The 14,038-nt window shown below is 35.9% G+C and overlaps 1 protein-coding gene across 2 annotated transcripts in view; it reads right to left on the reverse strand.

Moving 5' to 3' along the window:
* Positions 1 to 907: 907 nt before the first annotated feature.
* Positions 908 to 14,038, reverse strand: part of TFEC (transcription factor EC) — an 89,358-nt gene continuing 76,227 nt past the window's right edge. For both annotated transcript variants that reach the window (XM_013128291.3, XM_034063046.1), the window contains 5 exons: positions 12,759 to 12,870; positions 11,846 to 11,902; positions 10,672 to 10,747; positions 2,228 to 2,375; positions 908 to 1,288 (listed from right to left, as the gene is read on the reverse strand). In XM_013128291.3, the coding sequence (XP_012983745.2) occupies positions 908 to 1,288; positions 2,228 to 2,375; positions 10,672 to 10,747; positions 11,846 to 11,902; positions 12,759 to 12,870 (774 nt within the window). The remainder of the gene's footprint in view (positions 1,289 to 2,227; positions 2,376 to 10,671; positions 10,748 to 11,845; positions 11,903 to 12,758; positions 12,871 to 14,038) is intronic.

A 14,038-nucleotide genomic window follows, 5' to 3' on the forward strand; every position in this document is an offset into this window, starting at 1 on the left:
CTAGAAGCACATTGCTGTGCCTCTGAATTCTGATCTCTTCCACACAAAAAGGGACATAGTTTTAATATTCTTGGAATAAGCAGCTGACATAGCACTGTGACCACTAGTGCTTGTTTTAAATTGTGTTAATTGTAACCTGGAGTATTTTTGTGGAGTCTTGTGCATCCATGCAGTCTTTCTGCTGAATGTCATCTCCTTTGCTGTCTTAGTTCGTTTTAGTCTCTGTCATTACATTAGTTTCCATTTTTCTTCTGTATTATTAAAATATATATTACAAGTCTGGGTTTTTTTCTACAAATTAATTTTTTAAAAAATGGAATTCCATGGAAAGCTTAATAGATTTTCTGCTTTTAAAGAGAAGCCTACACAGTTTAAATTTCATGCTCACTTCACTTGTGTGAAAGCATTACCATCTGTTTCTTTCAGATTTTAAAACCTGTAAAATCTCTGCAGTTCCCAGCCTAAATAGTTCCCTGTTGCTTCATATTTTGTAGAATTTTTAGTTATATAGAAAAAAGAATTAAGCAAATTACTAAAACTCATGTTTATAGCAGAGAAAAGCGAACACAGATTGAAGAGAGAGTTTGAATACACTTTTGTAACATGGATATTCCTTTTGTGGCAACCATTTTCATAGTGCTGTAAAACGTCATGGAATGACAATAAAAATGTTCCCAGTGAAGAAAGATTTGTGCAAATGTCATCTGTGAACAGAGGGTGTAAATTTGGAGCAAAGTGATATGAGTTCATGTCCATCTCATTTTCCTGTGAAGTAAGGGCTGATTTAAAACCCTTGTCATGTAGTAACTTATCTTCACAGTGGCTCTCATCAGTATTTAAAATAAGCACAAACACCATGCTTAAGTACAACTCAGTCTTGTAGAGAAGTATGAGGACCTTTCTGATTTTATAAATCATCTCCATCATCTGTGCTAAAACTGCTTCTCCTGCTGCTCTCTTTTGATGCAGCTGGGGATGTGGAGGACAAGAGTGGGTCTGTTCCAAATGGAGACACCGTATCATCCAGTAAAATTTCTTCTAGTCGTTGCTCCTCTTTTAAAGCTGCACTGAAGGATAAATCTGTGAAGTGTGAAAGTGGATCAGAAAAAGCTGTAGATCCATCACAAACATCAGAACTTTGCTCATGTGGTAGAGGCATTTGTTGAGAGTAGTCTACAGAGTTCTCCTCTGGATAAGACTGTTGCTTTATGACCTGTGCAGCTAAATCAACAGCACTGAGTGAAGATATGACTGGAAGGCCATGTGCACGTGCCTGGATCTCTAGTTCCTAGTATTTCAAACAAAAACAATTAGGAAATTAATTTAAAAGACAAAACAGTGTCTTCATAATTACTGCAATAAGTATAAATATCATACAGGCAATTTAATGATACTTTTGCTCCAGTTGTGAGGCTATTTTTAAAATATGAAATTGCTAATCTATGAAAATTTACCACTAAAAAGTGTTTTTATTTCTCCTCCAGTTGTTAAGCAACTATTCTATGGGAATATTAAAGATAAGACAGCCTCTCTAAAACCATTGCATACTGAGCTCAATAAAGATGACAGCAAAATGTTGCAACTTTCTAATTAGTTATTCACAGTGGTCCAGAGAAACAGAAGATAGTTTGCTTGATGGTGCTTATTATATACACATATATATGTAACACATCACATATAAGATGACTGATTTTATGTCTGTCTATCCATCTCATGTTCAAATGTGTCTACAATCAAATCTTGCATTTCCAGCCATGCAGGGCTATAGTCTGCTGTTCTATGTCACAGGCAGATATAACATAGCACATTATACCCAAGAAAGTATAACATTTGAAATGATTACAGAGGGAAAATGAAAATACCGAAGGGAATTTTGTGTCCAGTATTGATTTTTTTTGTGCTGCACGGATGTACTTTTTTGCTTCCTTTTTTGTCTTTCTTTGGCTCAAATGCGTAAGAAACCAGGACAATAAGGAAATTGTTTCTACAAACACTTTATTAACTTCATTAACTTTTCAGGTATTCCTTTATATAAGGTCTAATTATCAAATGAATTTCCTAGAAATCTAAGAAGTATCCCCACCCCAATATACACAGCAATAAATAGGGAAAGTCAATTTATTTTTAATAAATGCCATTTGGTGGAAAAGGATATAGGTTAATAAAATCTGATGAGGGATAAGTACTAAGAAAGCTTTGTAGTTCATGGCAACGCTCTTAGACAAACCTGAATTCGGAGCAGAAGTCTTCTGTTAGCATGCTCTAATTTCTTTTGCCTGTGTTCTAATTCTCTGGCTCTCTGTTGTTCTTTTTGTAGCCACTTGATGTACTCCACTGATGCTTTTAAAATAGTTCCTTTGTTCCAGCGCATATCACTGCAGAATGTAGAGATAACCTTTTCACAATTGTGCATGTCAGCAGAATTCATAAGAACTTACAAAATCTTTTACATTAATATGAAATAATGATTTACATGACTATTATTCACTCTTAGATATTATTGCTTCTGAATGGAAATTTTAATAGAATAGTTAAGAAGCCCTTATATAGTAAAATTAATCCCAGAATGAAAATAAGTGTCAAAAGAAAGTAATAAAGTGACTTTTTGTGGGAGAGCTAAATGCAATATCATGATTCTACCATTACAGTTTTTATATTTTTAGTGAAAATTGCTTTTATTATTAACTCTAAGATTAAAATCTATGTGCAGTATTTCTGCATTAATGAACTAGGAAATATACATCACTGAGGACTTAAGCCTAAATTTTTAAAGATCATTTTGAATATACTACTCCTTTTACCTGACTTGCTAATGAGGTTGCTTTTATGCTTGTGGAGAAAAAAAATGGTCTGTGCTGAATGTGACTCCTCATTGATGACAAGTCACACTCACATAACTATAATGTCCATGGAATGACAGAAATCCCTTTTGAAAATCTTGAAACAATATAAACCAAGTTAAAACCCACAGCTATATGCAGACCCTGACTCCATAGAAAAGCCTTGCAAGTAAGAAAAAAGATTACACCTGTCCATCATTCAGGAAATCATGGTTTAATTCCACCTTACAAGCAGTCTTACTAACAACAATACAATTGTTCAAATGGATCTGTTTCAAGGCCTTTCATGTACACATTTAGTAGCTTTCCATTGTATCCCTTTATGTAAAGTCTTGGAGGCCTTGGAACAATGATGAAATTTATTGAAAAAGTTTAATTTCTAATGAAGTATAGTATTTTATGTTACAGGATGAGCCTGCTGTGTTAAATGTTCGTCAGACAAAAGAGTTTATCCAAGCTATCCACTTCACTGCAAGATAGCTTAGATCGAGTGATACTAGTGATAAAACTTTATGGATCTGTTAGCTTTAAAGATGCTCAGAAGAATATGCAAAATTTTTTGTGATAAAACATTACAGTGTTAAACCACATCCTAGGATTTAAAACATTTGCTAGAGATTTGGGAGAACCAGCTTTTTGATCAGAGGAGGCTCAAATTTGCACCTCTGTCCTCTTTGGGCAGCACACTGGGACCTCCCCTTGTCTCAGTGATACAAGCCAGGAATGCACAGCTTTTGTGATTAGAAGGTGAGGAGGTCAGAGAGAAAATATTGTCTCAGACCCTGCTGTCTGCAAAGCCAAAACATCAGAGGCTGCTTGCCAAAGTGGCCTCATGTAGACATTTGCTGGTCTCAAACCATTAAAGATGAGGTGGGTCTGGGAACCAAGAGCAGAACCTGTCTCCCCCATGACAGCTGCATCATCTCTCAAGGCAGTCTCTCTGCCTTCTCCCTCTCCCTGTATTTCTTGCCCAGGTGAGAGGACAGAACATTTTACTGACAGCATCCCATGAATTCCCTTCCAGGAGAGGACTTTCTCCTCACATGTGGGATACCTGTATTCAAACTGTAAAGGTTAAGGAAGATTTTAGTACACATGATGTTTATTTTTTGGGCAAATCTTTGACTGCCATCACATTATAAACTTGATTTCTTCAGACACCTTTGGAAAGGTAGGTATAATAATGAAAGATCATATTTATGCTTTCATTGCAGTGGAGTTTGAAGGCAGTGAGGTTCCTGTCTACAACAGAGTCCCAAACAAATAGGAGCAGCTTAATTTCAGAGAACAACATTTCAAACTGGGAATCTCCACTGCCATCTCAGATATGATCTATATGTGCTATATATAGCTTGGAATTACAGTAGGGTTTTGTTTGATATCAAGTGAAAACGACTGATTTAGGACATTTACATGGCAACTTTGAAAAGTGCTACAGTAAGAAGAATACCTTTAGCATAAACTTTGGAGAAACACAGTCTGCCTGGGCAAGGGGGTCAGCTCCTCCTAGCATGTAATTAAGACAAAACTAGCAAGTTTTGGACTGATTTTCTGAACATAAAAATATATCACTATGAAATTAAAAATTAAGCCATAGCTGGCAAAATTGAAATAATTAAGACATATAACAGCAGGAGAAAAAAATGTGTATATCACCTATTTGGCAAATATTTAATAGTTGTTTCATAAAAAAATTTCATGTCAGTTACAAAATGTTATGAATTCAAAATCAAATTCAGACAAAGATATTTCTTGTTATTTTTTCTCATTTAGATATGAATAAGCCATATATTCATGAATTTGTATTCATGAATATTCATTCTCTATTTGGAATCTTTTTATGATGGAATTCATTTGTGTTATACATATTTGACAAACTTTCTGATATTGCTTACTTTTAAATCCTGTTACCTTGATATTTTTGTTCTTTACATATATGGTAATGGTTTGTTTTTCCCATAGGTTCAAATTAGTCTCCACTGGAAGGCTAATTCCCGGATTCAAATTGGCATAGAGATGGATCTCGGCAGCTTCTGCATGAGATATATATGGATAGACATCTCTTGTAGTATATTTACAAATTTGAGAGGCAATACTCTCATGGAGGATGCTGTGGCTACTATTGCAATTTAAGAGACATTTCATGTGTGTGTACATGTGCATATGCATGTATGTATATGCATATATGAAGTGTGACCAGTAGGTCAAAGGAGGTGATCCTACCCCTCTACTCTGCTCTTGTGAGACCTCACTTGGAGTATTGTGTGAAGTTCTGGTGTCCTCAACATAAAAAGGACATGGAACTGTTAGAACAAGTCCAGAGGAGGCCACGAGGATGATCAGGGGACTGGAGCACCTCCCGTATGAAGATAGGCTGTGAAAGTTGGGGCTGTTCAGCATGGAGAAGAGAAGGCTGTGTAGAGACATCATAGCAGCCTTCCAGTATTTGAAGGGGGCCTACAGGGATGCTGGTGAGGGACTCTTCATTAGGGACTGTAGTGACAGGACAAGGGGTAATGGGTTGAAACTTAAACAGCAGAGGTTTAGACTGGATATAAGGAAGAAGTTCTTTACCGTGAGGGTGGTGAGGCACTGGAATGGGTTGCCCAGGGAGGTAGTGAATGCTCCATCCCTGGCAGTGTTCAAGGCCATGTTGGATGAAGCCTTGGGTGATATGGTTTAGTGTGAGGTGTCCCTGCCCATGGCAGGGGGGTTGGAACTAGATGATCTTGAGGTCCTTTCCAGCCCTAACTGTTTTATGATTCTATGTATCCTGCATATTTTCTACATCTCTACTTATATATACATATACTGGTTGTTGTCTTATTAAATGAGGAATATTGAAGTTAAGTCTTTCAGTATCTGAAGGCAACACAGCAAAAGATCAGATGGTGACCTTAGAAGTCAACATCTTTTTCACTCTGTCTCTCATTTATACAAGGATCAAAAGAAAATACTGAAGATGTCTGTGCTGGTTCTGCACTGCAGACACTCTTTATCCATTCTATCCCAGAGCACCTACAGCAGTCACTGAACAGTGCTGTGGAGAAACAGAGGCTCTGTAGAGATGTGCAGGGTTGGAAGAGTAGCAGTATAACTAGTGAGGATGAAGGCAAATAGAGGGAATAGAACAGGGGAGTTGTCTGTATAGCTATAGTCTGCAATGTATACAGATCTGCTTAGGAAGGAGGCAGACAAGCAGGTTCATCTAACGTGGGATGAAATAACTAACTCAGCATCTGAAGATGGATTAAATACAAGCACAGCAAGTGCATAGGAAGAATTCAAGAATTCCCTGATCAGTTGTTGGTTATTTCTCTGAAAATACTGAATTCTAAATTGGATGTAAATAAAATTATCCAAAAAGTTATAAAAGTGGCACAATGAAATCATGGGTTTTTTTTTTTTAAAGATCGTATTTTGTGCTTGCTCAGTATATAATAGAGACAAAATTTGAAATGAAAAGGCGTACAAGCCCATTTGAGAACATTTAAAACCTGAGCAGCCACTGGCAGTTGCTAGTCTTTTGATTGGAAACTACATTATAAAACGAGACAAACAGTTGCATTTGTAACTGTTTTGAACCTACAACGTTAGATATAGATCTCTCTCTTTGGAGACAGAAGGAATCCTTTTTTTCATTTTACTCTTTCACTGCCTATTAATTCCTTTCTTGTTTTGGGAGTGGGGGGAGGAAGGGGGGGAAGGGGTTTATTTCTTTGTTTGCTTAGGGTTTTTTATGTGAGGCTCCATACTGTAAATACTGAAATACATCGAAAACACTACATGAGAAACAATAATATGAGAGCAGCAAGAAGTTTTGCAGGTCTAGTCATCGACAGTGATCTCTGCAAATGAGGACTGTATCTCTGTGTGTGCATGTGATACAACATTTTGAAATGTTTAGCAAGCTGTGCATGTGAAATCTGGGTTAATTGAGAGGTCTACCACACATAACATGATTTTGCATGGAAAAGGAGCAAATATGTAAAACCCAAAACATTGTGGTTTATTAGTCTCTGAACCCTAGCTTCTCCGTATTTCACTAGCTAGATCTCTCTACAAATCTCAAATGGCCAGACAAAAATATGTAACTCTCACCTAGGAGAGTTTCTCCTTTAGGAGAAAAGAAGCATAACCATGAGACTGATTTTCAACTCATTTCCTTTGATTAACTTTGCTGAAGACAAAGGAACTTCACTGGTTTACACAAGTTGAACTCCAGTAGATATGAGCACCCGATCATCTGAGACTAAAACTAAACAAAAAACAGTTTGGGAAAGGGTGATAGTCACTGAGGTTTCCAGCCACAGAGCAGTTACTGATAACAAATACATTTGTGAAGTTGAGGCTACGTTTGTAGACCATTTCTTTCCCTATTCTTGAGAAATTAGCTATAAGACAAGCTTGAAGGACTTTGCACTTGTTTTGATGACCTGCACAATTACAAAGTGATTCTCTGGAAAGAGGCATCAAGTTTCCTCTTTATAATAGCAATATGTATACATACATATAGATATAGATATAGATATATATATACACAAGCTTTTTCTCTGCAAGAAATATGGCTTGGGCTGGCCACAAACAGATCTGTCCACAAACAACAGAGAGAAGGTCAGGCACTAACAGATGCAGAGAGCAGAGAAGAGAGAGTGAGAGCAACCCACTACCTCTGCCCAAATCCTCAGTGGATCTGTTAACATCCCAGTTCTGTACAATGATTGGAAATCTTAAAGGAAATATTTTTTCTTCTTAGTATTTCTGACAATTCTAGTCATAAGACAGTTTTTGTGTAGGCATTTCCAGACTCCATCACAACGTGAAGTCCAGTTAACCACTTAAAAGGTGGATTCTGAAAGGCTGAACACAAAGGATCAATGAATGGAAAGGTAGATATATTTAAAGGAGCAGGTTATACGCTTTTCAGCAAAATATGACTGCGTATTTTAAGTCCTTTTTTTATTCTATTTTTGAATTATTCTGTATAACTGTTTTGCATTTCTGAATCATCTACCACTTGGATATCTAAGCATTGAAAATTAAACAAAAGAGTCAAAGTTCTTTGCAACTTATACTTATCTCCATTTTCTAATGCTGATGAAGTGAACTTGAAACACCCATTCATTTAAGCAATGTAATCCACACTTTTCATCATTAAATTAAAAAAAAAAAAAAAAAAGAAGAAAAAAAAGTGAGAAGAATAGGGGTTTAAGCCAGTCAAAAGAAAGTCCCTGTGGAAGCTCTGCAGGAGCCAAACAAGTTCACTATATAACTAACAAAACAGAAGTGAAATAAAAACCCCACACACCACTTCTAAGAAATATAAATCATAAAAGGTTTCCAAATAGCATCAAAAATGTCCTTTTCTGTTCCTGAGTCTGAATGTAATCTTCTTGAAGCAAGCCATCTGGGACAGGCATGCTAACCACAATGGCTTAGTTATAGTAGTATTTGCTCTTCAATACAAAAGCTGATTTGCTTCACTGTCATTAGTCCAAGCATCAGTAAGGTTTCTCCTTTTACAGCTAAGTTCCCACTAAAAGAAGAATCTTCTAAAATCAATATATAAGGTGAAAATGCTATGTGTGGTAAAATGTTACAGATAAAGTATTGTAAGAGATGATACATCTCTTTCTTTCAAAGAAGAAGGGGGCAGATTGGGGGCACAGTAAGGTGTTATGAAGGAAAAAGCAAGAGCTGAAAGAGAGGGTAAGGACACTGAGTTATGATTCGGCAACACAGGACCATACCAGAAAGAAATAATAAAATTGATCTGCTCAGCCAACAAAACAACATAGCAAATGTACTTCAACCTACTAATACATATTTTTTAAAAAGTGTTTACACTTCTTTGGATTAATTTAACCTGACACCAAGATATAGAAAAGTTTTGTTATGAACTACTTCTTCAAAAGCGTCCTGCACCTTTTGATGCCTCTTTTTCCTTATAGACCAACTTGAAAGCTTCTAAATAAACCTATATTCAAAAGGAGTACTGATTACCAGCCTTTTGAAGACAGCAGTCCTCAGAACATGAGACACTTAAGTTCACCTCCTGTTTTTGTAAACATGAGCCACACTGGGGCTGTCACACTGATTATTTCAGTCATGGGGTTTCAGACTAAAACAAGAAAAGGCAGTGTTTTCAGGTTCTATACCTGAAGCTTTTCCATCAGCGCCACCACCAAAATCTGGGGGTAAAATCCATCATACACTTACTGGAGCAAAATCATAGGTCCGGATCATTCATTTAAAGAACTAAAGTGATTGCTGTAGGTATTAATGTTTTGAGTAAGTTCACAACCTAAACCTGAATCCAGACCAAAGCCTGTAACTAACACACCTCTGTAGGCAATCATAAATCACAACTGGAATTTATACCTCATGTCCATTTCTAATTGCAGTATAACTTGCTTTCAGTATTGCTTTATAGCTGCAAACCAACAGTGCCATCCACTGTTTTTCTGAGAAATCTTTCAATCATTTGCCCAAATGGTTTTGAATACTGAAAGATGCACCAGCAAAATTACAAATCTTCTACCACTCTGTGTTTGCAATGGATCACATGGGGCCAAAAAAATTTTTAGGTACTTAAAGGCCTTTTTATTTTAACTCAGCAGCAATACCTAATTTTATACTGATAACAAGAACATGCCCGTTTATCTAAGCTTGGGTGGATGTTGTAGAAGGAGCCAAATTCGAGAGTTCTCTAAAATGGATTTGTTATGTTAACTTTCTCTCTGATGATTTCATTCCTGTGGCTTGTTATTCCAACCTTGCACTTACGTAAGTCTCACACAGCTTTATATTGTTGTAGAAATCCTTAATACAATCAGAAGTTTCTTTTCCCAAGTTTTTCCCAAGAAAAAGAAAAAACCCACAAAGATTGAAATATCAATAGATGTTTTCACTTGAAGTATCATGCAAGTCTGTATTGACATGCAAATGATAAAGACAAAATCTGTATAACCAATTTTATTTGAGTTAGAGTCGTGCTAGTGCATGGTTTTAAGATTTCCCTGAGTAACATGAGAAATATAAGGCTAAGATCAGCATTAAATATCACCCTGAATTGTTATTGCTAATCCCGCAATAGGCTTTTTTCATAATGATGACAAATATGAGCTTTAAGGGAATGAAGGTATCACTTAAGCAATACACGTTTTGTATTGCTGTAAGTATAAGCATTACTATAAAATGATAATATATAGCAATTATAGAAATTATTATTTTTATCCTTGCATTTTAGGAATGGTGTTTTCCCTGCGCTGAGTGGAGGACTTCTGAAAAATGCTCAATCTACAGACTCAAGCTGATTCTTTCTTTTTGCTTAGGCAAAGGGCATACAGTGACAACATGCATTTTGTTTTATCCCACTAGAGGGCCCATGTCGAGGGCTGAAAGCATCACTCCCTTCGGCAGACACCACACAATTGTTCCCAGGAACAAGAGAGGTGGACTCTCTGTTGTTTGGCTTATCTTATCTTTTTCCTATTTTTCGTTTTGTTTAGATTTTGGTTTTTCGGGTTTGTTGGTGGTGTTTTTTTTCCTGGTGTGAGAAACACCCTGGCACTACTTTCATTTTATTATCCTTTCACATAAGTTTTCCCAACAGGCCCCAGAAATCTGCCAGAGGCTTGTTGCTTTAACAGCCTGATCTGAGCCAGTGATCCAGCATGGAAGATTTTGATTCCCATTACTCAGTCCTATAGTTAGTGTATGCAACTGTCTTTTCCCCATTCTTCCTATTTCCTCTCCTTCCCTCCTTCCCCCTTCACCACCCCTATATTTAAACTATAAACATTATTATAGGAAAAGCTGTTGAACTCACGGATCATTAGACTTGGGGATGAGTGTGCCAAGCTCCTTGATTCGGTAATTAATATTATACCTTCTTCTCCTCTCAACTGTTAAAAAGAAACAGTTACTATTTTTACGGTGAAATATTCTTGGAGAAATTGAACATAAAACATCTTAATTAGATAAAAACAAGTCAGTCGCTGTAGAGAAAAATTATTCCTCAAATAAAAGTTCCAAGATGATCTCTTACCTGCCTCTGACTTACTCACAGGACAAACTCCGTGATTAGTGCTTTTTATTTTGCCCTACCTAAACATTTCTCCCCCATTTACAGCTAGACTCCTAGGGAATGAAATAGTCACATATTGTCTAACTGTGAACTAACACTTCTTTTTTTTTCTTGATGTTTAGATATCCTTTTTCTGCTCTGTTTCCACACAAGGGAGTTTCACCTTAGTGGAATTTGCAGATGACTTCAACAGTGCTCATTTTCAATATTGAGACACTGAACTATGAATTTCACTATGTTCTAAGCCTAAAGTACAGGAAACTATTCCTCTAGAACTGCAATGTCTAATATGTGTGCATGGCTGCACTGTTCTTCATAAAGGAAAGAGAAGTGTACCCCAGCCTACAGCAGCTGGGGGGCTTATGTATCAGGGCAAAGTCAGAGCACTGTTGAGTCCTGCCCTGATCTCCTTTGGTGATATACAATTTCCCCAAGTGTAAGTGCTTAACTAAGTGTCTAGAGATTGTCTGATATCCTCTGCAAATCTTTTTGCTTCCCATCACCCATAGAGAGATACAGCCTCTCATTTAGGTGCTTCAGCAAATAAGGTGTGAAGACTGGATTTGCACTGTTGGTTTTTTCATCATCTGCCTCCTTTCTTGTCTGTTTTGCACTGTAATTTTTAGAGACAACATAGAGTGTGCAGGTTACATGTACAACTTTAGAATAAAATCTAGTAGCAGGAGAAAATACGTAAAGAAATTAATTACAATAAGCCAGTATTTTGAAAGTCAAAAGTTGCAAAAATTAATTTCAAGGAAGAAATCTCTGGTTGGCTGTGTTTGCAGAGTTCAAGTTGATTACCCTGGTAAGTTGCTGATCTAGAAGGAGAGCAGAGACATAGTAGCTAATGTATTTTATTTTTGTATTCCTCATACATTCCATTTAATTAGGTGGAAGATGAATATATACTTACTGAGATTATGGTTATCCTTTTTTTGTCTCTCCTTTGCCATTGCTCGTGTATCTGCTTCTGACAGAAAGTAACATTTATTAAAACAGTTCTAAAGTTGCACTTCCAGTACTTTCACATTTTCAAAATGGGCTCTTGTCACAAAGAGCAGCTTTCTAATCTTTTTTACTTCATTACTCTTTTTATTATTATACAAGATCATAAGCTAATCTACATTCTACCAGTCCTAAATTTTGAGTAAGTCTGTCAGGTTAAGGATTTTCTACTGCACATTTTTCATTTAAGAATATAGAAATGACATGGTGGGGTATTTTTCTCCAATTTATTGTATTTTACATCAGGATAAAACTTACAAAACACTAGCATGAATATGAATTTGTATATCCCATAATGCAAGAGTTAATCAGATTTGTAAGATATTGAAAAAACTCACTGTTTCCACTAAGCGACACTAATAAACTGTACATGGTTGTTAGCATTCTTTGGATTAATCGAATGTAACTTTTAAAGTTGTTAATCCATTAATATAGATTTACCTTGAATAGCCTTATTGTAGGGTTTTAAAAGAACCATTTGTTCTACCCTGGAACAAATTTAATGGATGATAATTTATTTATACCATTGATCAGGAGCCAAATGTGGAAGAATCCACTATGTTTCCCAAAATAATTAGGTTTATTAGAAGCATGAAGTTCATAAAAATCAGGAACAAACATGTTTTCTGAATTGCTAAAGAGAACAGAATAAATTATTTCTCTTCGGTCTTTGTACTTTTCCTTAAATGAAACTACAAACTGCAAAATTCTCAGGAATTCAGTTACAGACATCTATCTTGTAGGTAAGATTTGTTCAACTTTTAAGAGACACACCATCTCTTCTGCAATTATAACATACTAAAATCTCAGAGTTCTTTTACCTGTGAGTTCCCTTTTTACTGGTAGATTAGCTGGGCAAGCATTAGTGATACCCATATTAGCTGGTGCCATTCCCTGGTCACTGTTATATATATCCAAGATGCTGCTAGATAGCTTGAGGAGTAAGGGGAGGAAAGAAAAAAATATTAAAATAAGTTAAGAATTTGAAAGATTTAAAAAACATAAATACACAGAGCAAACTTCTTTGAATATGAGTCGTGTTATTTAGAAGGAGCTATGTATATGTGTCAAAAGGGAAAGTTTATGTAGTATTAAGTAAAATTGAAAATGAAGTGTCACAGTCTGCCACTGTTACATAAGCAGCTTTCTAAGTGCCATTTCTGTGGGTTTCAGATGCAGACTGATGGCAGGATATGGCCCCTAGTGTCTGGTTTTCGATTACTTCTATACCTTATTTTCCAATAACAGGATTAGCACAAATGCACTTCAAAAATTAATTAAGATGAAAGTGAAAATAACCTTGCTGGTTTTGACCTACTCACAGTGAATTTTTAACCACAACACTAAACTCTGAATTGCTACTTCACATTGCACCTAGTTTAGCAGTATGAAGATTCAGTGACCCAGTTAGATGTAGTAGTTAAAATTAGACTGGACAGAATATCAAAGAAACTGCTTTAAGGAAAGAAATCAGGCTGTTGTTAGGATAGACCAGATAACCTAATAGTTTTATGATCCATAACATGTAAGATCATGTATACCATTACCTTCCCAAATGTAATATAACGTTATTTAAATAAACTATAGAATGTGCTTAAAGGGAAGTAGGGATGAAGTATGTTTCTATTGATTCCAGATAATTACCCAAATATTACTTTTACTTGAATAATTTTACATATCTGAAATAACTGTAAAATTCATAAAAGTTCATAAAATTCATAAAAGTTCAGTAAAGAACAACAGTTCAAGCTTTGCACAGTTTCTATGACCATATAACCAAACTTTCAGCATTTACCATTGTCTTCTATATTTCTGTAATTTCATATGCAAACAACTGTATAAAGAGTCCAAATAAAGATTCACACAAAAAAAATGTCACATTCTTATTGCCTTCTAAGGCAATAAGAGCAACACATGTTTTTCATTTTATCATGCCTATGTTTGTGTTGACAATTTTTCTTTTGCAGCCACCACACAAGGGCAGAAAAAGTGAATTTGATGCCACCTGGCCAAGGAAAAAGGGAAAATAAAAAGGAAGAAGAAGTGATAAAAATTGCAGGTAAGAATACTGATGTGAAACAGCATTTTCTTTAAGAAAATT

This window comes from Melopsittacus undulatus, chromosome 5 (assembly GCF_012275295.1).
Source record: "Melopsittacus undulatus isolate bMelUnd1 chromosome 5, bMelUnd1.mat.Z, whole genome shotgun sequence".
Taxonomy (NCBI): Eukaryota; Metazoa; Chordata; class Aves; order Psittaciformes; family Psittaculidae; genus Melopsittacus; species Melopsittacus undulatus.